Source organism: Pseudophryne corroboree, chromosome 8 (assembly GCF_028390025.1).
Source record: "Pseudophryne corroboree isolate aPseCor3 chromosome 8, aPseCor3.hap2, whole genome shotgun sequence".
Classification (NCBI taxonomy): domain Eukaryota; kingdom Metazoa; phylum Chordata; class Amphibia; order Anura; family Myobatrachidae; genus Pseudophryne; species Pseudophryne corroboree.
The window spans coordinates 62,769,688-62,794,029 of record NC_086451.1 but is presented as its reverse complement, the minus strand read 5'-3'; the positions used below and the strand labels follow the sequence as shown (position 1 = coordinate 62,794,029).

Here is a 24,342-nt window from a genome sequence, read left to right as displayed (position 1 = left end):
TACCAGCCAATCATCTCCAAACTGCCATGTTGCAGGCTGTGTTTGAAAAATGACAGGAGCGGATTGGCTGGTACTTTATCTCTCTCCCAGGCTGCCAGGGTAGATCTATTGCTCCCAGAAGAGAAGCCACTATGCAGTAAAGCAAAACAAGCAATAAACAAAAAATAAAATAATACAACTCGTTAGTGTTTAGTGTCCTGAGGACCTGGGAGGCAAGAGTCCTTGTTTTCAATGCTAAAAAAAAGTTTTCTGCATAAAACATTATCTTCTGCACAACATAAGTCTGGTGCGCAGTCTGGCGGGCTTACCTTGTCCACCTCGTCACTCCAAAGCTGCAGTCACAGAGTAACAGGAGAGAGGAGTCTGAGATACGTCATAGGCACTCAACAAAACACAACAGCCAGTGATGGTTCACAAAGGGGATGGGAAGGAAAGGTAAAGGTTAGATGAGGTACTGAAAAGGTCCTTCAGATTGGGGGCTTCTAACTATAGGACTGGATATCCTCACAGGCACAATGACCTTACATGTTATTTTACCTATTACTTATTTGTAATGCATATAGTGAGAAATCAACAAATAAATATACAGGAGGGATACGGTCAGTAGGGCGACCACTATTGGTTGACATGGAAAAAGGTTGACATTCGTTTAAAAAAAAAAAAATCAGTTTTTTTTTTACTTTTTCATACTTTACAATCCACATGGACTACGAATGGGAATAGTAACCTGTGCAGAGGTAGCAGAGCGAGGCACCTTGCCCGAAGCGAGGGGACACGGTACACTAATTGGGGTTCCCCGTCACTTTACAAAGAAAAAGACACCCAAAAAAAGTTTCAAAAAACCTCATGTCAACCTTTTTCCATGTCGACCTAATGACCAATATACCCATAAAGGAGATGTATAACTTTCCCCAGCTTCTAGAAGGGTGTTGCTTTAGCACTCACTAGAGAGCCACAGTCCCCTTTAACTTCTCTTATAGTTCTCTGCTCAATCTCATTCATAAGGGATAGTGTGTGTAATACAACAACTTCAGGAACTGCGGGCAGGGGGTGACTAACTTTTAGACCAATCGGATCTTGCCAAGCTCTTAATAGTGGGTAGATAAATGGAAGATGTACACAGTCCAATTACCTTACTGCTAACCTGTACTGAGAGAAAATCTTTTGCCCATGCACACTCCCTTGCACTAGTCAATAACAGAAAATAATAATCATTTTGGTTATGCCTATAAGGGGCACAGGGCCCATCAATAACATGTGCATCACAAACTAGCTAAAGCCTCAAAAAGTACAATGTTTCGCCCTCCCCTTAAGGACCTAGATAGCAGCAGATGGAAGTTAGGGTTGAGTGTATGTGAAGTGGGAAAGGGGTGACTTCAGGATGTCATATGGAATGTCAGACTCTGTGCCACCACAAGTAATTACACAAGACCTGCAGATAACTGTAACCTGACATCATGCCAACAATACTAGACATACTACTATAATAGAACAGGGAACCACGAGGACAGAGAACAACAATGCGACCGTGCACACTCTAATCGGGCAAAAGCGGCTCTTTAACACCCCATACACAGGTCACTGCACCTGACCAATAGGTCACAAGGTTTCACCTGTAGTGGCCCTGAATACCCCGGAGGTCTATACTTAAACCAGCAATCTATGTCACTTGGTGAGGTTTAAGCATTACTACAGGCTAACAGTTCCTGAAGGATTCTTAGCACCATTACTGTATATAACAGTAAGTTCACCATACCACAGAACACACAGGGTACTAGAGTGGAGATTTCTGAAGGCTTGGAGAGAGAGACAGTACCAACCATTCAGGTGGTGTTTGAAAAATGACAAGAGCTGATTGGTTGGTACTTTATCTCTCACTCTCCAAGCTTTATTAAGTCTGCCCCTGTATTCTGAATGCGGACAGTAACTACATTTCTCTGCTGTGTCCATTCAGGAGCTTCAGGGTATGATATAAACTAAGGAAAAATGCAATTGCTACGGAAATGCCAGCTGTATTAATCTATACTAATATTGTGTTCAGTGTTTATACAATACACCATTATTACTTACTATTCATTTTTTTTTTTTAAACCTCTAAAAAATAAAAATTCTAATATATATATATACATACACATACACACACTGCTCAAAAAAATAAAGGGAACACTAAAATAACACATCCTAGATCTGAATGAATGAAATATTCTAATTAAATACTTTGTTCTTTACATAGTTGAATGTGCTGACAACAAAATCACACAAAAATGATCAATGGAAATCAAATTTATTAACCCATGGAGGTCTGGATTTGGAGTCACCCTCAAAATTAAAGTGGAAAAACACACTACAGGCTGATCCAACTTTGATGTAATGTCCTTAAAACAAGTAAAAATGAGGCTCAGTAGTGTGTGTGGCCTCCACGTGCCTGTATGACCTCCCTACAACGCCTGGGCATGCTCCTGATGAGGTGGCGGATGGTCTCCTGAGGGATCTCCTCCCAGACCTGGACTAAAGCATCCGCCAACTCCTGGACAGTCTGTGGTGCAACGTGGCGTTGGTGGATGGAGTGAGACATGATGTCCCAGATGTGCTCAATTGGATTCAGGTCTGGGGAACGGGCGGGCCAGTCCATAGCATCAATGCCTTCGTCTTGCAGGAACTGCTGACACACTCCAGCCACATGAGGTCTAGCATGGTCTTGCATTAGGAGGAACCCAGGGCCAACCGCACCAGCATAAGGTCTCACAAGGGGTCTGAGGATCTCATCTCGGTACCTAATGGCAGTCAGGCTACCTCTGGCGAGCACATGGAGGGCTGTGCGGCCCCCAAAAGAAATGCCACCCCACACCATTACGGACCCCCTGCCAAACCGGTCATGCTGGAGGATGTTGCAGGCAGCAGAACGTTCTCCTTGGCGTCTCCAGACTCTGTCACGTCTGTCACATGTGCTCAGTGAGTACCTGCTTTCATCTATGAAGAGCACAGGGCGCCAGTGGCAAATTTGCCAATCTTGGTGTTCTCTGGCAAATGCCAAACATCCTGCACGGTGTTGGGCTATAAGCACAATCCCCACCTGTGGGCGTCGGGCCCTCATACCACCCTCATGGAGTCTGTTTCTGATCGTTTAAGTAGACACATGCATATTTGTGGCTTGCTGGAGGTCATTTTGCAGGGCTCTGTCAGTGCTCCTCCTGTTCCTCCTTGCACAAAGGTGGAGGTAGCGGTCCTGCTGCTGGGTTGTTGCCCTCCTACGGCCTCCTCCACGTCTCCTGATGTACTGGCCTGTCTCCTGGTAGCGCCTCCATGCTCTAGACACTACGCTGACAGACACAGCAAACCTTCTTGCCACAGCTCGCATTGATGTGCCATCCTGGATGAGCTGCACTACCTGAGTCACTTGTGTGGGTTGTAGGGAGGTCATACAGGCACGTGGAGGCCACACACACTACTGAGCCTCATTTTGACTTGTTTTAAGGACATTACATCAAAGTTGGATCAGCCTGTAGTGTGTTTTTCCACTTTAATTTTGAGGGTGACTCCAAATCCAGACCTCCATGGGTTAATAAATTTGATTTCCATTGATAATTTTTGTGTGATTTTGTTGTCAGCACATTCAACTGTGTAAAGAACAAAGTATTTAATAAGAATATTTCATTCATTCAGATCTAGGATGTGTTATTTTAGTGTTCCCTTTATTTTTTTGAGCAGTGTGTGTGTGTGTGTGTGTGTGTGTGTGTGTGTGTGTGTGTGTGTGTGTGTGTGTGTGTATATATATATATATATATACACACACACACACACACACATATATATATATATATATACATACATACACACACACACACACACACACTATTGTGTGTTTTGAAGAAATGTTGAAGACTTTTGGAGTTTAGTTACACAGCGGTGGATAGTAATACCAAACTCTTCTGATTGTGTTTATTCCCGATATTTAAAGGGGAAATGCTTGTACTAGCCATGTTCTGCTAGCCAGCATTGAATGTTAGCCAGCATTGCCCTTTTAAATATCAGGCATAAACACGATTAAAAGCACCGTATTTTACAACCCAATGCTTTGTATATAAACCCCTCAGAATTGTAACGGTGTTGCTGTATAAAGTATGCTTGCATGGCTGGACACAGAGCTACCATATGCAATAGTGCCAACTCTGTGAACAACCCTAGACATTCAATCCTGAGGAGTGGAAGGGAACGGACGAGAGCCGAAGGAGGAAGTAGGGGGTAGATTGATCTTACCGCTGACGCACTGGCCGACAGTACGTAATTACGAGGTCGGGTCTCCTGAAAATCAGGCAAAGCCTGCGGGGGAACAGAGCTCATGTCATGCAGGGAAAACTTGAATGAGAAAACAAAAAAACAGAAGCACACAAAATAAAATAAATAATGGAAAAAAAACAAAACACATGGATGGCAAAAAGGGACAGAGAGCAAATGACAAAGTGGGACCAGGCTTAGAACTAAATACTGTCTCTACATACAAAGAAAAAACTTACTCCCATGTTAATTATCAATGCGATTCTTTCGCAGGTTGTGTACCCCTGTTCTAAATATTGTGCTAGCTCAGACCCAATACATCTATAGTGACCTGCAAATGTCTGTGCAAGGTAATCCTTTTTAATGTGTAACCACCTACCTATACACAGAGGAGGGGCAGCCATTTTGTGGATGTAACTAATATTATTGAGAATGCTGTTTTATTCGCCGGGAACCAATCACGTCACTGTGTGCCGTTTACCTCAGTAATGTCACCGGTTCCTAGTGAAGTGATTGGCTGCTGTTTCACAAATACAGTTTCAGCACACAAAATGGCTGTGTAAACACGAGGGTTAGGCTTTAAAATGGGGATTTACTAGAACACTGGTTCTCAAACTCTGTCCTCAGGACCCCCTGACAGTACACATTTTTTCAGGTCTCCTCACAGAATCGCAAGTGAGATAATTAGCTCCACCTGTGGATGTTTTAAAACGCGTCAGTAAGTAATGAAAAGAACTGTGTGGGGTCCTGAGGACTGAGTTTGAGAACCACTGGACTAGAACATCAAAAAGAACACACAAACACACACGTTTATTTAATAAAATGGTGCCAGGTGCCGAAATATTTGCAATCACTGATCAAATGCCGTTCAAAAAGTGAAACGCGATAGGTTGCTATTGGTTACAACTCAGCACAATGCCCTACTTTATCAAATAAGCTCCTATATCACTACACAAAAACATAAGTCTGTCACGGTATACACAAGAATTACAGTTCTAGATGTTACCATTGCACAAAGCACCATTAATCTCTCATGCTGTACACACTGGGATGCACCACAGGAATCCCCTTTCATATAAATCTTTTCTGTTCAGCTAATTAGTTGCAATGCAGAGTTCCATAGCCCAATGCAGAGAAGCCAGCAGCATGCAGAGCGGAAGAGGCGCAGAAGCAGAAATACTGAAATTAAACAGCAGGTAGGAGGTGTGGATCCCGATGCACACAGTCCGAGTACCGGAATAGTCTTCTCTAAGTTTTAGAGCCGTCTGGTTGCTTTTAGCAAGCAATACTTCATGAAATGGAGGTTGCAGCTAATTGGTTGGAGCCATCAGCAAGTTATTTTCTAGAGGGCTGATCTGTTCCTGAGGTTCCCCTGCTCCAGGTAACGCGCCATCTGATAAAAACACAGGCCTGCTCCATAACATTCAGGTGTAACAGCATGCAGTCATACTCATTTGGAAGAGCCTCTTACCCACACACAGTGGAAGCAACCATGTCGTCATTTGTGTAATAAATACATATTTATCTACCTGTGAAAGGTTTTAATTGGGTCATGTAATAAATCTGGACTTATGGCATGAATGGATGGCCCACCAGGGGTTGCTTAGGGGTGTGACCAGTCTCCAGCGCGGGTGTGTCCAGCCACCACATTGGTTTGCCAATTAGAGAGTTCATGATCTGGGTATAATATATATATATATATATATATATATATATATATTGTAACACTGTAGGGGTGCAAGGCGCCTTTTCCTGGGGAATATGGCCGCACGCAGCAGCTGAGGAACAACACAAGTCCAGTTTCTGGTACAACTGACCCCGGCCAGTTTTATTGAAACAGAAAATAAAACAAACCCCAAAATAAAAATACCTTGCCTGTCCGGCACTAACTAAACATAAGATATTCCTAACTGTCACTAAACAAAACACAGAGTTCTTCAGTACATACTGTATAGCTTACTTGCATCAGAAAGCGTGTCTCTCACACACAGATCCTGCAGCCTTCCCAGGCAGTCTGCCCATACTAATCAGGTTAGAAGCACTATAACACTCTTACACAGCTGAAACCCTGATTAGCCCTCTGTGAGGCCAAAGACCCGAACTGGGCCCAATGTCTAGAACTCGCCTTATCTCTCTCTCAGAGCCTTTACCCAGCTTTTACAGCAAACTGAAAAGGTTCAGACAAAACAAAAAGCATTTTTCCTAGAAGTTAACATTTTCTAAAACATGTAAGACAAGAACCTGGGACAAATATACCTGCCCTCAAACACTATCCCAGTGTTCTTGTCACATATCCCCCTCCCCTGTTTCGACCTAGGGGCCGGAACACTTGTAGCCCCCAAACAGAAGATGCGAGACAATGCATCTGCGTTGGCCAATTGTGTTCCCGGTCTATGTTCAACAGTAAACTTAAAATCCTGCAACGCTAGAAACCATCTAGTTACCCGAGCATTCTTGCCTCTATTTACATACATCCATTTTAAAGGGGCATGATCCGTCACTAGTCTGAATTGTCTACCCAAGAGGTAATATCTCAAGGTATCTAGTGCCCACTTAATGGCCAAAGCCTCCTTTTCCACAATGGCATACCTTTTTTCATGCTCATTGAGTTTCCTACTCAAATAAATGATAGGGTGTTCGTCCCCATCTCTGGTTTGGGACAGCACAGCACCTATCCCTACCTCTGAGGCATCTGTCTGTACCACAAATTCTTTTGAAAAATCTGGTGTTATCAACACCGGTTGTGAACACAAAGCCACTTTTAACGCTTGGAACGCCTTTTCTGCATCAGGGTTCCATTTCACCACATTTGACTGCTTCCCTTTGGTAAGGTCTGACAACGGCACCGCTGTGGTCGCAAAATTGGGAATAAACCGTCTATAGTACCCAGTAATTCCCAAAAAAAGCCCTTACCTGTTTTTTATTCACTGGACGAGGCCAGTTTTGAATAGCATCAACTTTATTCAATTGGGGCCTAATCAGACCTCTGCCTATGGTGAAGCCCAAGTATTTGACCTCCTCCATTGCGAGGCAGCACTTCTTTGGGTTAGCAGTTAACCCTGCCTCTCTGATTGAGTCCAGTACTGCTTGTACTTTAACCAAATGGGACCCCCAGTCTTTACTGTGAATTACCACATCATCCAAATAGGCAGCTGCATATTTTCTATGGGGCCTCAAAATTTTATCCATCGCCCGTTGAAAGGTTGCTGGAGCCCCATGCAACCCAAAGGGTAACATCTTATACTGGTACAGCCCCTCCGGAACCGAAAAGGCTGTTTTTTCTTTGGCGCTATCAGATAAAGGTATTTGCCAGTAACCTTTGGTCAGGTCCAATGTGGTGAGAAACCTGGCTGTTCCCAGCCTTTCTACAAGCTCATCCACACGGGGCATGGGGTATGCGTCAAACTTGGACACCTCATTTAACTTACGAAAGTCATTACAGAAGCGTATGCTACCGTCGGGCTTCGGGATGAGCACTATGGGACTGGACCACTCACTGTTAGACTCCTCTATGACTCCAAGTTCTAACATGGTTTTAACTTCTTTAGAAATAGCTTCTCGCTGAGCTTCAGGAATCCTATATGGCTTTAAATGAACCCTGACCCCTGGTTCTGTGACAATGTCATGTTTTATTATGGTCGTTCGGCCAGGCAGCTCTGAAAATACCTCCCTATTTTGGATGAGAAATTCTTTAACCTGATTGTTCTGATCAGCTGATAATGTCTCTGACACCTTCACTGCGGGAAGCAACCGGGGTGAAGACACCGAAGGGCAAGGCTCCGCTGACAGAGACAACCTATCTTTCCAGGGTTTGATTAAGTTAACATGGTAGATCTGTTCGGGTTTTCTCTTTCCCGGCTGGTATACTTTGTAATTAACCTCATTCACTTTTTCCCTAATCTCAAATGGACCCTGCCATTTAGCTAGGAATTTGCTTTCCACAGTGGGTACCAAAACAAGAACTCTATCTCCAGGAGCAAATTCCCGTATCTTGGCACTCCGGTTATAGACCCTCTGTTGAGCACTTTGGGCCTGTTCCATGTGCTCTCTGACAACAGGTACCACGGCTGCAATCCTATCCTGCATTTGTGTTACATGCTCAATAACGCTTCTATAAGGAGTGGGCTGTCCTTCCCACGTCTCTTTGGCAATATCCAACAGCCCTCTGGGGTGTCTACCATACAACAAATCAAATGGAGAAAACCCCGTAGAGGACTGAGGAACTTCTCTGATGGCCATTAACAAGTAGGGCAACAAACAATCCCAGTTTTTCCCATCTCTCTCAACAACCTTTTTTAACATACTTTTTAATGTTTTATTAAACCTTTCCACCAACCCGTCAGTTTGGGGATGGTAGATGGACGTCCTGAGGTGAGTGACCTTAAATAACTTGCACAATTCTTTCATGATCCTTGACATAAATGGAGTACCTTGGTCAGTCAAAATTTCTTTTGGTATTCCCACTCTACTAAATACCTGCACCAGCTCCCTAGCTATCGCCTTGGTTGTGATAGTGCGTAAAGGGACAGCCTCAGGATATCGAGTGGCATAGTCCATAATTACCAGGATATACTGATGGCCCCGAGCAGACTTTAACAAGGGCCCCACGAGATCCATGGCTATTCTGTCAAACGGGACCTCTATAATAGGCATGGGAACTAGTGGGCTCCTGAAATGGGGTCTAGGGGCATGATACTGGCATTCAGGACAGGAAGAACAATATTCAGACACTTCTTTATAAACCCCTGGCCAAAAGAACCTTTGTAAAACTCTTTCAGTGGTTTTTTCTGCCCCTAAATGTCCTGCGGTAACGTGACTATGAGCTAAATCTAGTACCGTTCTCCGATAAGGCTGGGGAACTACCAACTGTTCCACCACATCCTCACCCCTTTTGACAATGTGGTACAAGAGCTCATTACAGATGGCCATGTGGGGATACGTAACCCTGTCACCTGGTACCACAGGTTCCCCATTAACAATCTTAACATTCTCTCTAGCCTTTATTAAGGTAGGATCCTTTAACTGTTCAGACGCAAACAGATCCTTCTTTACCTCCAGGTCAGGCACGCTTTCAGTTCTAACTACTATGTCTCTGTTCCCAGCAAGAGGGTCCTCACTGGACTCCCCATCTGTCACTTCCCCAGCCAAACTAGCAAAAGGCAAAGGGCCAGAAAGTTCCGAAGACCCACGTACATCCATAAAATCACCGGTATTATCAACTGGCTTTTTACTTCTCACATCTGTAGATAACCGTGATTCCCACAGTTTCCAAAAATGAGGAAAATCCCTCCCTATTATGGCCTCATGCACCAAGGTAGGGACCAGTCCCACTTTAACTATTGCTGACCCACAACAAGTTTCTATATTCACCTCAGCAGTGGCATAATGTTGGGTATCCCCATGTATGCAAGTTACCCCAATAGGTATTTGCTGGACCTTTAAGGGGTTCACTAACCCAGCTTTCACGAGGGTAACTAAACTTCCTGAATCTAGCAAGGCCTCTACCCGGTTACCCTCTAAGAACACATCACACATTTGTTTTTCCAGCTCAGGTGAAGGTACCACAGTACAGGCTAACCTAGCAAAGAAAGACATTCTGCGACATTCAAAGGCAGCATCACATTGCATGGGTTCTTGCGTGACTGGGCAATTGGCAATAACATGACCTGGCATACCACACCTAAAACATTTAATCACACGATTATCAACCCGTTTGGGCAGCATAGACCGTTCTAGCCCCATTGGCCTGTTTCCAGGGCCAGTGTTTACAGTCTCTCCAGCCTTGCGTTCTCTTAACCGCCCAGCAACGTTTTCCCACGGAACAGTCTTACCAGTCTTTACTGAAGGGCGCTGTCGAGGATCTATGGGTTGCTGGGTGGTCATCAGTAGTTCCTCTGCTGCCAAATACCTCTCTACCATGTCCACTAATTGGTCAGCAGTACCCGGGTTTCCATGGCTCACCCACTTGCGCAGGACCATGGGCAAAGATCTCAAGTAGCGGTCCATGACGACTCTTTCCACCATCTGGGGACCAGTTAATGTCTCTGGCTGTAGCCATTTTTTTGTTAGCTGAATAAGGTCGTGCATCTGGGAGCGCGGAGGCTTCTCCATGGCGTACAGCCAACGGTGCACCCGTTGTGCTCGTACTGACAGCGTGACTCCCAGGCGGGTCAGGATCTCAGTCTTTAGTTTATCATAGTCCCGAGCCTCAGCAGGGCTTAAATCAAAGTAAGCTTTTTGGGGCTCACCTGACAGGAAAAATGCCAGCAGACTGGCCCACTGTGCTTTCGGCCAGTTCTCACGCTCGGCAGTCCTTTCAAACGTGGTCAGATAGGCCTCCACATCATCAGCCTCTGTCATTTTCTGCAGGAAGTGACTGGCCCGTATAGAACTAGAGCTGGTTGGAGCACTGACGGCCACATCTCCAACCCGAGCTGCAAGTCTCTGCACCACTTCTGCTAAGGCCTCTCTATCCTGACGCTGTTGCCTGTAAAGTTCATCAACAACTGCCTGCTGTTGTCTCTTATTTTCCTCCATTGCCACCTGCTGCTGTCTGTTGGCCTCCTGCTGTAGTCTCCAATTTTCCTCCATTGCCACCTGCTGTTGTCTCCTATTTTCCTCCATTGCCACCTGCTGTTGTCTCCTATTTTCCTCCATTGCCACCTGCTGCTGTCGGTTGGCCTCCTGCTGAGCCGCTGTAGCTTGCAGCAAGGCTTTAAGCAGATCCTCCATGTCGACAGATTTTTCAGGCGGCTTTGTAGCTGCTTTCACCCAGGACATATATCAAACCCTCAGGGGTGAGTCTCAGTAACTTCACACTGGGCTGTATCTGCATAAACCACCGTTTTCTGCAGGCCTCACAAAGCTGCTGCTTTCACTTATGCGCAGAACGGTGTGCTCGCATTCTCCACCAAGTTGTAACACTGTAGGGGTGCAAGGCGCCTTTTCCTGGGGAATATGGCCGCACGCAGCAGCTGAGGAACAACACAAGTCCAGTTTCTGGTACAACTGACCCCGGCCAGTTTTATTGAAACAGAAAATAAAACAAACCCCAAAATAAAAATACCTTGCCTGTCCGGCACTAACTAAACATAAGATATTCCTAACTGTCACTAAACAAAACACAGAGTTCTTCAGTACATACTGTATAGCTTACTTGCATCAGAAAGCGTGTCTCTCACACACAGATCCTGCAGCCTTCCCAGGCAGTCTGCCCATACTAATCAGGTTAGAAGCACTATAACACTCTTACACAGCTGAAACCCTGATTAGCCCTCTGTGAGGCCAAAGACCCGAACTGGGCCCAATGTCTAGAACTCGCCTTATCTCTCTCTCAGAGCCTTTACCCAGCTTTTACAGCAAACTGAAAAGGTTCAGACAAAACAAAAAGCATTTTTCCTAGAAGTTAACATTTTCTAAAACATGTAAGACAAGAACCTGGGACAAATATACCTGCCCTCAAACACTATCCCAGTGTTCTTGTCACAATATATATATATATATATATATATATAAAAACTTAAGACCCCTTAATTGCGCTATAGTCTAATAGCTCAAACCACTGAGAGGTACCCCCTGTCAGAAGGAGTACTGCACATAGAATGGACAAAAACAAAAGTTCTCTTGGGGAGCTTTACCACCACAGATATACTTATATAATTATAAAATCATTTATTAAAAAACATGTATACTTTTATAACATGAATCACAAGATCACATATGTCATATGAGCAATACATTCATTTCTGATTGTCTGTTATACATGATGTTTTCAATCATTAGATGAAATACTTATTCCTCAGCATGAGAAAGTATGAATGATCAGTTCACTGTTTTTACGGAAAACGCACAATCGTTGAAACCCAACGCGTTTCGTCCCTTAGGACTTCATCAGGGGTGCAAATCTGTGGAAACTTAACAAACCATCAAATTATGGGTGTTGGCTGAAGTACATCAATAGTACATCCATGTATTTCCTACCAGAAACTTCTATTTAGATTTCACAAACTGGCAATTCGGATGAGATCAGGAGATATTATCCGATCAGACCCTGGCGTGTTGTCTCAAGGTCCACCTCACAGCTATTGATAGCTGTGAGGTGGACCTTGAGACAACACGCCAGGGTCTGATCGGATAATATCTCCTGATCTCATCCGAATTGCCAGTTTGTGAAATCTAAATAGAAGTGTCTGGTAGGAAATACATGGATGTACTATTGATGTACTTCAGCCAACACCCATAATTTGATGGTTTGTTAAGTTTCCACAGATTTGCACCCCTGATGAAGTCCTAAGGGACGAAACGCGTTGGGTTTCAACGATTGTGCGTTTTCCGTAAAAACAGTGAACTGATCATTCATACTTTCTCATGCTGAGGAATAAGTATTTCATCTAATGATTGAAAACATCATGTATAACAGACAATCAGAAATGAATGTATTGCTCATATGACATATGTGATCTTGTGATTCATGTTATAAAAGTATACATGTTTTTTTAATAAATGATTTTATAATTATATAAGTATATCTGTGGTGGTAAAGCTCCCCAAGAGAACTTTTGTTTTTATCTATATATATATATATATATATATATATATATATATATAATTTATTTTAAATACTGCTCGTGCATACCTGATAATGTACCATATTAATAACAGCAATGCACTGTAGAGAATATACCATAGTCCTGGGCAGTATAAGGTAACATATGTATAATACCAGTGCACAGTCTGGAATCTGATCCCGAGAGGAGGAAGTGCCCCCCTACCCCCGAGGGTTTCCCTTGTGCCCCGGTGAACCAGTCCAACCCTGGGTCCCCCCGCTCTCGTAATTACCCATTTTATCCCTTTCTTAAGACTTTCACCCGCTAATACTCTGTACTTCTTCATTCTAGGGAGCAGACCATCCAATCTTTCCCATGAAAGCCCAAATGAAATAGCCTGCGATTTGCAGGCATCGCCCTCATGTCAGATTTAGCCATTTAAAGTAGCAATAACTAAAAATGGTAACACTAACACGATTGTTCCGTTTAAATTATTTCTGCTTTAACTCCAACTGCTAAATCACGCCGGTGCTTACAACTCGCTGGCTATTAGATTTGCACTCAATTCTTCTTTACAGTACAGAGGACGTACAGAGCAGTACAATATAACCTCAGTGCCTCCCTCTAATGCAGCAGCAGATTCATCGCTAGGTATCCTGGTGGAAGATAGACACTCAATAGGTCGACAAAGGTCAAAAGATTGACCGGGTCCAAATGTCGAAAGTTAAATTTTCGGCATGGACTTAAACCGACAGCGTCAAAACTACTCACTGTCAACCATCTGCTGTTGACCTATAGACTATATGCTGCCGATCTTCACCCTCATCACTAGGTGACGTGCAAAGAGACCGTCGTAGCAGCCAGTGCTAGAACCGCCTCTGGTGCTTCTACCCAACGCTATAAAAGCGTCAGGCAGTGCTATTTACTAAGCAGCATGTTTAGGCGTACTCTGCGCTTGAAGGTGAGATGAGCCCTGGGAGCCTGAAGAGCAGTGGCACGTAATCTGAGGAGGTAGACAGAGGATTGGGTCACTGCACCTCATAATACCCACCAAAGATCATGGTCTACATTGTATCATGGTCATCCAAGATTGGTGTCTGCATCCTATAGTGCAGGGGTGGGGAACCTGTGGCCCTCCCAGCATACCGTGCAACAGTTTTAGCATGGCCAAACAGCAATAGTTTTAGCATGGCCTATTTAGCAAAACTGTAGCAGGGCATGCTGGTAAGTGTAGTTCAACAACAGCTGGAGGGCCAAAGGTTCCCAACCCCTGCGTATAGTGCATGTTGTGTATAAATTTATGTACACAGGAATTCTGCTCCAATAGACTATAAAAGCATGTTAAATAATGGTAATCCTTTAGATACGTCTTCTTAGCTTGGGGGAGTTGAGGAGATCCAAGCGCCTGTAACCCATCTCCTAAACAAAGAAACGCCCCCTGGAGAAACAAGTCCTGTAATGACCACAATTGTACTTGCACAGATAACGCTAGAGATTGCTATAAAAGTGTTTCCCTTACACGCTCTCTTAGTAAAAATAAGAATTTACTTACCGATAATTCTATTTCTCGGAGTCCGTAGTGGATGCTGGGGTTCCTGAAAGGACCATGGGGAATAGCGGCTCCGCAGGAGACAGGGCACAAAAAAGTAAAGCTTTTACCAGATCAGGTGGTGTGCACTGGCTCCTCCCCCTATGACCCTCCTCCAGACTCCAGTTAGGTACTGTGCCCGGACGAGCGTACACAATAAGGGAGGCAATTTGAATCCCGGGTAAGACTCATACCAGCCACACCAATCACACCGTACAACTTGTGATCTAAACCCAGTTAACAGTATGATAACAGAAAGAGCCTCTTAAAGATGGCTCCTTAACAATATAACCCGAATTTGTTAACAATAACTATGTACAGTATTGCAGATAATCCGCACTTGGGATGGGCGCCCAGCATCCACTACGGACTCCGAGAAATAGAATTATCGGTAAGTAAATTCTTATTTTCTCTATCGTCCTAAGTGGATGCTGGGGTTCCTGAAAGGACCATGGGGATTATACCAAAGCTCCCAAACGGGCGGGAGAGTGCGGATGACTCTGCAGCACCGAATGAGAGAATTCCAAGTCCTCTTTTGCCAGGGTATCAAATTTGTAGAATTTTACAAACGTGTTTTCCCCCGACCACGTAGCTGCTCGGCAGAATTGTAATGCCGAGACCCCTCGGGCAGCCGCCCACGATGAGCCCACCTTCCTTGTGGAATGGGCCTTAACAGATTTAGGCTGTGGCAGGCCTGCCACAGAATGAGCAAGTTGAATTGTGTTACAAATCCAACGAGCAATCGTCTGCTTAGAAGCAGGGGCACCCAACTTGTTGGGTGCATATAGTATCAACAGCGAGTCAGATTTTCTGACTTCAGCCGTCCTTGAAATGTATATTTTTAAGGCTCTGACAACGTCCAACAACTTGGAGTCCTCCAAGTCGCCAGTGGCCGCAGGCACCACAATAGGTTGGTTCAGGTGAAACGCTGATACCACCTTAGGGAGAAAATGTGGACGAGTCCTCAGTTCTGCCCTATCCGAATGGAAGATTAGATAAGGGCTTTTATAAGATAAAGCCGCCAATTCAGATACTCTCCTGGCGGAAGCCAGGGCCAGTAACATAGTCACTTTCCATGTGAGATATTTAAAATCCACCTTTTTCAATGGTTCAAACCAATGGGATTTGAGGAAATCTAAAACTACATTTAGATCCCACGGTGCCACCGGAGGCACCACAGGAGGCTGTATATGCAGTACTCCTTTAACAAAAGTCTGTACCTCAGGAACTGAGGCCAATTCTTTTTGGAAGAATATTGACAGGGCCGAAATTTGAACCTTAATAGATCTCAATTTGAGACCCATAGACAATCCTGATTGTAGGAAATGTAGGAAACGACCCAGTTGAAATTCCTCCGTCGGAACACTCCGATCCTCGCACCACGCGACATATTTTCGCCAAATGCGGTGATAATGTTTCGCGGTGACTTCCTTCCTTGCCTTAATCAAGGTAGGAATGACTTCTTCTGGAATGCCTTTCCCTTTTAGGATCTGGCGTTCAACCGCCATGCCGTCAAACGCAGCCGCGGTAAGTCTTGAAAGAGACAGGGACCCTGTTGTAGCAGGTCCCTTCTCAGAAGTAGAGGGCACGGGTCGTCCGTGACCAACTCTTGAAGTTCCGGGTACCAAGTCCTTCTTGGCCAATCCGGAGCCACTAGTATTGTTCTTACTCCTCCTCACCGTATAATCTTCAATACCTTTGGTATGAGAGGCAGAGGAGGAAACACATATACTGATTTGTACACCCAAGGTGTTACCAGTGCGTCCACAGCTATTGCCTGTGGATCTCTTGACCTGGCGCAATACTTGTCCAGTTTCTTGTTGAGGCGAGACGCCATCATGTCTACCATTGGTCTTTCCCAACAGTTTATTAGCATGTGGAAGACTTCTGGATGAAGACCCCCCTCTCCCGGGTGAATATCGTGTCTGCTGAGGAAGTCTGCTTCCCCGTTGTCCACGCCCGGGAAGAACACTGCTGACAGTGCTATTACGTGATTCTCCGCCCAGCGAAGAATCTTGGCAGCTTCTGCCATTGCACTCCTGCTTCTTGTGCCGCCCTGTCTGTTTACATGGGCGACCGCCGTGATGTTGTCCGACTGAATCAACACCGGTTTTCCTTGCAGGAGTGGTTCCGCCTGGCTTAGAGCATTTTAGATTGCTCTTAGTACCAGAATGTTTATGTGAAGAGACTTTTCCAGGTTCGTCCATACCCCCTGGAAGTTTCTTCCTTGTGTGACTGCTCCCCAACCTCTCAGGCTGGCGTCCGTGGTCACCAGGATCAAATCCTGTATGCCGAATCTGCGGCCCTCCAATAGATGAGCCTTTTGCAACCACCACAGAAGATATACCCTTGTCCTTGGCGACAGGGTTATTCGCAGGTGCATCTGAGGATGCGACCCTGACCATTTGTCCAACAGATCCCTTTGGAAAATTCTTGCATGGAATCTGCCGAATGGAATTGCTTCGTAAAAAGCCACCATTTTTCCCAGGACTCTTGTGCATTGATGTACAGACACCTTTCCTGGTTTTAGGAGGTTCCTGACAGGTCGGATAACTCCTTGGCTTTTTCCTCGGGAAGAAAAACCTTTTTCTGAACCGTGTCCAGAATCATCCCTAGGAACAGCAGACGTATCGTCGGAAAACAGCTGCGATTCTTGGAATATTTAGAATCCAGTCGTGCCGTCGAAGAACTACTTTAGATAGTGCTCTTCCGACCTCCAACTGTTCTCTGGAACTTGCCCTTTTTAGGTCGTGCAAGTAAGGGATAATTTAGATGCCTTTTTTCTTTGAAGAAACATCTTTTCGGCCATTACCTTGGTAAAAAGGCCCGGGGTGCCGTGGATAATTCAAACGGCATCGTCTGAAACTGATATTGACAGTTCTGTACCACGAACCAGAGGTACCCTTGATGAGAAGGACAAAATTTGGACATGGAGGTAATCCTTGATGTCCAGGGACACCATATAGTCCCCTTTTTTCCGGTTCGCTATCACTGCTCTGAGTGACTTTATCTCGATTTGAACCTTTTATGTAAGTGTTCAAAACATTTTAGATTTAGACTATGTGTCACCAAGCCGTCTGGCTTCAGTACCACAATATAGTGTGGAAAAATAATACCCTTTTCCTTGTCGTAGGAGGGGTACTTTGATTATCACCTGCTGGATATACAGCTTGTGAATTGTTTCCAATGCTGCCTCCCTGTCGGAGGGAGCCGTTGGTAAAGCAGACTTCAGGAACCTGCGAGGAGAAGATGTCTCGACTCTCCAATCTTTACCCCTGGGATAATACTCGTACGATCTAGGGGTCAACTTGCGAGTGATCCCACTGCGCCCTGAGACTCTTGAGACTACCCCCCCACCTTGAGTCCGCTTGCACGGCCCCAGCGTCATGCTGAGGACTTGGCAGACGCGGTGGAGGGCTTCTTTTCCTGGGAAAGGGCTGCCTGCTGCAGTCTACTTCCCTTACCTCTATGTCTGGGCAGATATGACTGGCCTTTTGCCTGCATGCCCTCATGGGAAAGGAAAGATTGAGGCTGAAAAGACGGTGTCTTTTTTAGCTGAGATGTAACTTGGGGTAAAAAAGGTTGGATTTCCCAGCTGTTGCTGTGGTCCCCAGGTCCGATGGACCGACCCCCAAATAACTCCTTCCCTTTATACAGCAATACTTCCATCTGCCGTATGGGATCTGTATCACCTGACCACTGTCGTGTCCCTGACATCTTCTGGGAGATATGGACAACGCACTTATCTTGATGCCAGAGAGCAAATATCCCTCTGTGCATCTCACATACATATATATAGAATGCATCCTATTAAATGCTCTACATGAATAAAATATTTTCAGTCAGGGAATCCGACCAAGCCAACCCAGCACTGCATCTCCAGGCTGATGGCGATCGCTGGTCGCAGTATAACCACCGTATGTGTGTATATACTTTTTAGGATATTTTTCCAGCTTCCTATCAGCTGGCTCCTTGAGGGCGGCCGTATCTGGAGACGGTAACGCCACTTGATAAGCGTGTGAGCGCCTTATCACCCTAAGGGGTGTTTCCCAACGTACCCTAATTTCTGGCGGGAAAGGGTATAACGCCAATATTTGCTATCGGGGTAACCCTACGCATCATCACACACTTCATTTTATTTTATCTGATTCAGGAAAAACTACAGGTAGTTTTTTCACTCCCACATAATACCCTTTCTTGTGGTACTTGTAGTATCAGAAACACGTAACACCTCCTTCATTGCCCTTAACGTGTGGCCCTAATGAGAAATACGTTTGTTTATTCACCGTCGACACTGTATTCAGTGTCCGTGTCTGTGTCTGTGTCGACCGACTGAGGTAAATGGGCGTTTTTAAAACCCCTGACGGTGTTTCTGAGACGCCTGGACCGGTCCTAATAGATTGTCGGCCGTCTCATGTCGTCAACCGACCTTGCAGCGTGTTGACATTCTCACGTAATTCTCTAAATAAGCCATCCATTCCGGTGTCGACTCCCTAGAGAGTGACATCACCATTACAGGCAATTTCTCCGCCTCCTCACCAACATCGTCCTCATACATGTCGACACACACGTACCGACACACAGCACACACACCGGGAATGCTCTGACAGAGGACAGGACCCACTAGCCCTTTGGGGAGACAGAGGGAGAGTCTGCCAGCACACACCAAAAACGCTATAATTATATAGGGACAACCTTATATAAGTGTTTCTCCCTTATAGCATCTTTTATATATATACAATATCGCCAAAATCAGTGCCCCCCCTCTCTGTTTTAACCCTGTTTCTGTAGTGCAGTGCAGGGGAGAGCCTGGGAGCCTTCTCTCCAGCTTTTCTGTGAGAGAAAATGGCGCTGTGTGCTGAGGAGATAGGCCCCGCCCCTTTTTCGGCGGGCTCGTCTCCCGCTATTTTTGAAGTTAGGCAGGGGTTAAATATCTCCATATAGCCTCTGTGGGCTATATGTGAGGTATTTTTTGCCTCTAATAAGGTTTTTATTTGCCTCTCAGAGCGCCCCCCCCAGCGCTCTGCACCCTCAGTGACTGTTGTGTGAAGTGTGCTGAGAGGAAAATGGCGCACAGCTGCAGTGCTGTGCGCTACCTTTATGAAGACTCAGGAGTCTTCAGCCGCCGATTTTGGACCTCTTCTCTCTTCAGCGTCTGCAAGGGGGCCGGCGGCGCGGCTCCGGTGACCATCCAGGCTGTACCTGTGATCGTCCCTCTGGAGCTAGTGTCCAGTAGCCAAGCAGCAAATCCACTCTGCACGCAGGTGAGTTCACTACTTCTCCCCTAAGTCCCTCGTTGCAGTGATCCTGTTGCCAGCAGGACTCACTGTAAAGTAAAAAACCTAAGCTAAACTTTCTCTAAGCAGCTCTTTAGGAGAGCCACCTAGATTGCACCCTTCTCGTTCGGGCACAAAATCTAACTGGAGTCTGGAGGAGGGTCATAGGGGGAGGAGCCAGTGCACACCACCTGATCTGGTAAAAGCTTTACTTTTTTGTGCCCTGTCTCCTGCGGAGCCGCTATTCCCCATGGTCCTTTCAGGAACCCCAGCATCCACTTAGGACGATAGAGAAATACATGGAGCCCTCCCTATAAAAGGTCCATGTGTGTGATCGCTAACCAGTAGGAGAGTTTGGAGGAGCAGCTGATACTGGACCAAACATGTCCTACTGATTACATGTTTTGGAAAGGTGTCTATTTTGCCCCATCTTGTTTTTGCTTTGCTCATTTATTCTTGACAAAGATTATAATGTCTCTGATTACAAAGATTACATACGCAAGAAGAATGCAATACAGAGTACTAGAATGGTGGTCTGACTGACTCATGAGGTCATCACAGTTTATAAAGAGGCCTATATTAACATAAGACCAGAATAACTAACCAATAGAATGGGCTTTCCTAGCTCTACTTGACCGAAGAATCCCCATTTCTACATACCCTGTGGTGCTCCCTGACACGGAGGTCCTACAGACGCTCAGACTATGGCGGTGACACGGGCAGTGGAAAATAAAGTGTTCAGATGAACATAAATATGCAAAAAGAAGAAACAAAAAACTGTCACAGCAATGACCTCGTCAACAATACTCACATCACCCTCGAGCTGAGCAAATTACAAAAAACAAACAAAAAACAAACACCACAAGGTTAGTGAGCGTCGAACAACTAAAAACACAGGGAAGTGGTAAATTGCAGCCAAAACACAGACACCCCAATCCTCATTTTAGGATGGAAATGATAATGTAGGTACCCCCCGAATACATGAACCCCTGGGCTATCTAGAACTACTTTACGAGCTGCTGGTAATGACACTGGTGGTTCGGTGCGGTTGAACATGGAACAATGATCCTGAGATTCAGTGAGGTGATTTATGCAGAAACATGGTAACAGGGAGAGGTTAATATATATGGAGATGTGCCCCACTGCAAGCTCTGGACAGACATGCACACCCACAGGGAGAGAGGGCACAGGATGAGCTGGGACATTACCGCGGCTTTAGCCTCTGCTGCTTTAGCCTTCTTCAGTCGCGCTTTGCAGGCATCAAGATCTAAGCGACGGTTCTGCAGGATCCTCCTCTCCTTCTGCAACATAGAACATACTGAAATCTTACCATGTATCCCATTATTACCATAGGGCTGCACTTACTAAGTAGGCTTCTAGATTCACAGTAAAATAGGGATTAACAATTACTAATAGGGATTATTTGTTCAGAATCCCTAAAGCAGAGTCAATTTTATACATGGCCCTGGTAAACCCCAGCTTTAAAGGCTATGTTGGGGGGTATGCGGTCAAAATACTGGCCGGCCGTTGGGATCCTGACAGCTAGAAGACCAACACATCCCAGAGGTAAGTACTGTGGTCGGAGTTAGGCACTGGGGGGAAGGTTAGGCGGCGTGGGGAGGTTAGGCTTTGGCTGTGGGAGGGATGGGTTAGAGAGAAAATACTTACCAGGATGTGTTGGATTTTGGCCACCGGGATCCCGCTGTCGGTCTCCTGATTGCCGGGATTTCATAACCAACCCCTCCACACTTTCACTGCAGTCTATGAGTATTACTTAACATTACCGATCAGAATACAGATCCTGGTTTGTCAAATGTGGCCAAACTGGATGACATCCAGTCGTATGGTCTCTTAATATCAGGGTGGCTATGTGTGTCTCACAGGGTGAATTCTTAATACTGTGGACCCTCAAAACTTAAGGTGTATACACACTTGCCGATAAAATAAACGACGCTCATTTTCACCCTTCCTGAGCAACGTCGTTCACTTTCTCGGCAAGAGTGTATGCCGGCGACGACGACCGATGCGTGGCCCCGCAGATCGTTAACGACCCTCGCTGTCAGCTGAGCATGCATCCTCAATCTGGACTGATGTCCAAGAGCTGCCTGCACGGGCCGGCTGCTGCGTGACGTCACCGAGCGATACGGTCGTCATATTGCTCAGTGTGTATGCCCGGCCGTCGATCACCCGGCCCGGGAGGGGGAAACACTAGACAACGTCGCTCATAGAGCACGTAGTCTACTGTGTACCCACCATTAGCTGTATTACAATAGAATTTGTCTGTGTTTCTGTTTGCCATATTTACAAATCTCCAATTGCTGAGATGGAAGAGGCTGGAACACCTCAAACCTCAAAGAATCTAAGAGAAGTATTGAAACGGTTTTAATACTTGATTTGTGGGGACAAACGGTGTGGTCTTTTTTCTTTTGCTATACAGAGGCTGCTAGAGTGTGCCCACTGGGAGTATACCATTTATTTTGTATTTGATGTCTCTAAGGAATGACAAAGTCCAATGACCAATTGTATTTGAACTAACCCATGTGATGAACTCTTTCAACCAATTATAATGTGGACATGTTAGTTTAAGAGATGTTATCTGCTTAATTCTTAGAATTTAGGTAAACATGGAACAAACATTGGAACGTGAGGTAAACATGTAGGTAAACATTGGAATATGAAGTAAACTTTTTAATTCCTTCAAACAAACAAGTTTTGTGCCGGACAAAAATATATTTCCTCTAATAATACTCTCTGCACCAGGTTTACCTCATGGCATGAGAGGTCTCAATGAAACCTGTGGAATAATGCACTATGCCATGTAATAAAAAATAAGATTTTACTTACCGATAAAACTATTTCTCGTAGTCCGTAGTGGATGCTGGGGACTCCGTCAGGACCATGGGGAATAGCGGCTCCGCAGGAGACAGGGCACAAAAGTAAAAGCTTTAGGATCAGGTGGTGTGCACTGGCTCCTCCCCCTATGACCCTCCTCCAAGCCTCAGTTAGGATACTGTGCCCGGACGAGCGTACACAATAAGGAAGGATTTTGAATCCCGGGTAAGACTCATACCAGCCACACCAATCACACTGTACAACCTGTGATCTGAACCCAGTTAACAGCATGATAACAGCGGAGCCTCTGAAAAGATGGCTCACAACAATAATAACCCGATTTTTGTAACAATAACTATGTACAAGTATTGCAGACAATCCGCACTTGGGATGGGCGCCCAGCATCCACTACGGACTACGAGAAATAGATTTATCGGTAAGTAAAATCTTATTTTCTCTAACGTCCTAGTGGATGCTGGGGACTCCGTCAGGACCATGGGGATTATACCAAAGCTCCCAAACGGGCGGGAGAGTGCGGATGACTCTGCAGCACCGAATGAGAGAACTCCAGGTCCTCTTTAGCCAGGGTATCAAATTTGTAGAATTTTACAAACGTGTTCTCCCCCGACCACGTAGCTGCTCGGCAGAGTTGTAATGCCGAGACCCCTCGGGCAGCCGCCCAGGATGAGCCCACCTTCCTTGTGGAATGGGCCTTGACAGATTTAGGCTGTGGCAGGCCTGCCACAGAATGTGCAAGTTGAAATGTGCTACAAATCCAACGAGCAATCGTCTGCTTAGAAGCAAGAGCACCCAGTTTGTTGGGTGCATACAGGATAACAGCAAGTCAGTTTTCCTGACTCCAGCCGTCCTGGAAACCTATATTTTCAGGGCCCTGACAGCATCTAGCAACTTGGAGTCCTCCAAGTCCCTAGTAGCCGCAGGTACCACAATAAGCTGGTTCAGGTGAAACGCTGACACCACCTTAGGAAGAAACTGGGGACGAGTCCGCAGCTCTGCCCTGTCCGAATGGACAATCAGATATGGCTTTTGTGAGACAAAGCCGCCAATTCTGACACTCGCCTGGCCGAGGCCAGGGCCAACAGCATGGTCACTTTTCATGTGAGATATTTCAAATCCACAGATTTGAGCGGTTTAAAATGTGATTTGAGGAATCCCAGAACTACGTTGAGATCCCACAGTGCCACTGGAGGCACAAAAAGGGGGTTGTATATGCAATACTCCCTTGACAAACTTCTGGACTTCAGGAACTGAAGCCAATTCTTTCTGGAAGAAAATTAACAGGGCCGAAATTTGAACCTTAATGGACCCCAATTTGAGGCCCATAGACACTCCTGTTTGCAGGAAATGCAGGAATCGACCGAGTTGAAATTTCTTCGTGGGGCCTTCCTGGCCTCACACCACGCAACATATTTTCGCCACATGTGGTGATAATGTTTTGCGGTCACCTCCTTCCTGGCTTTGACCAGGGTAGGAATGACCTCTTCCGGAATGCCTTTTTCCCTTAGGATCTGGCGTTCCACCGCCATGCCGTCAAACGCAGCCGCGGTAAGTCTTGGAACAGACCTGGTACTAGCTGAAGCAAGTCCCTTCTTAGCGGCAGAGGCCATGAGTCCTCTGTGAGCATTTCTTGAAGTTCCGGGTGCCACGTCCTTCTTGGCCAATCCGGAGCCACGCGTATAGTTCTTACTCCTCTACGTCTTATAATTCTCAGTACCTTGGTTATGAGAAGCAGAGGAGGGAACACATACACCGACTGGTACACCCACGGTGTTACCAGAACGTCCACAGATATTGCTTGAGGGTC

At 45.6% G+C, this 24,342-nt stretch overlaps 1 protein-coding gene across 8 annotated transcripts in view; it reads right to left on the bottom strand.

Annotated features, from left to right (window-relative positions):
* The window catches only part of SH3GLB2 (SH3 domain containing GRB2 like, endophilin B2), a 130,856-nt gene that overhangs the window by 55,968 nt on the left and 50,546 nt on the right, over window positions 1-24,342 (bottom strand). For 3 of the 8 annotated variants that reach the window (XM_063936492.1, XM_063936494.1, XM_063936496.1), the window contains exons 5-7: window positions 20,894-20,986; window positions 4,258-4,320; window positions 309-332 (exon numbers count right to left, since the gene is read on the bottom strand). In XM_063936492.1, the coding sequence (XP_063792562.1) occupies window positions 309-332; window positions 4,258-4,320; window positions 20,894-20,986 (180 nt within the window). The remainder of the gene's footprint in view (window positions 1-308; window positions 333-4,257; window positions 4,321-20,893; window positions 20,987-24,342) is intronic. The other 5 variants (XM_063936495.1, XM_063936498.1, XM_063936497.1 and 2 more) reach the window with 3 other exon arrangements.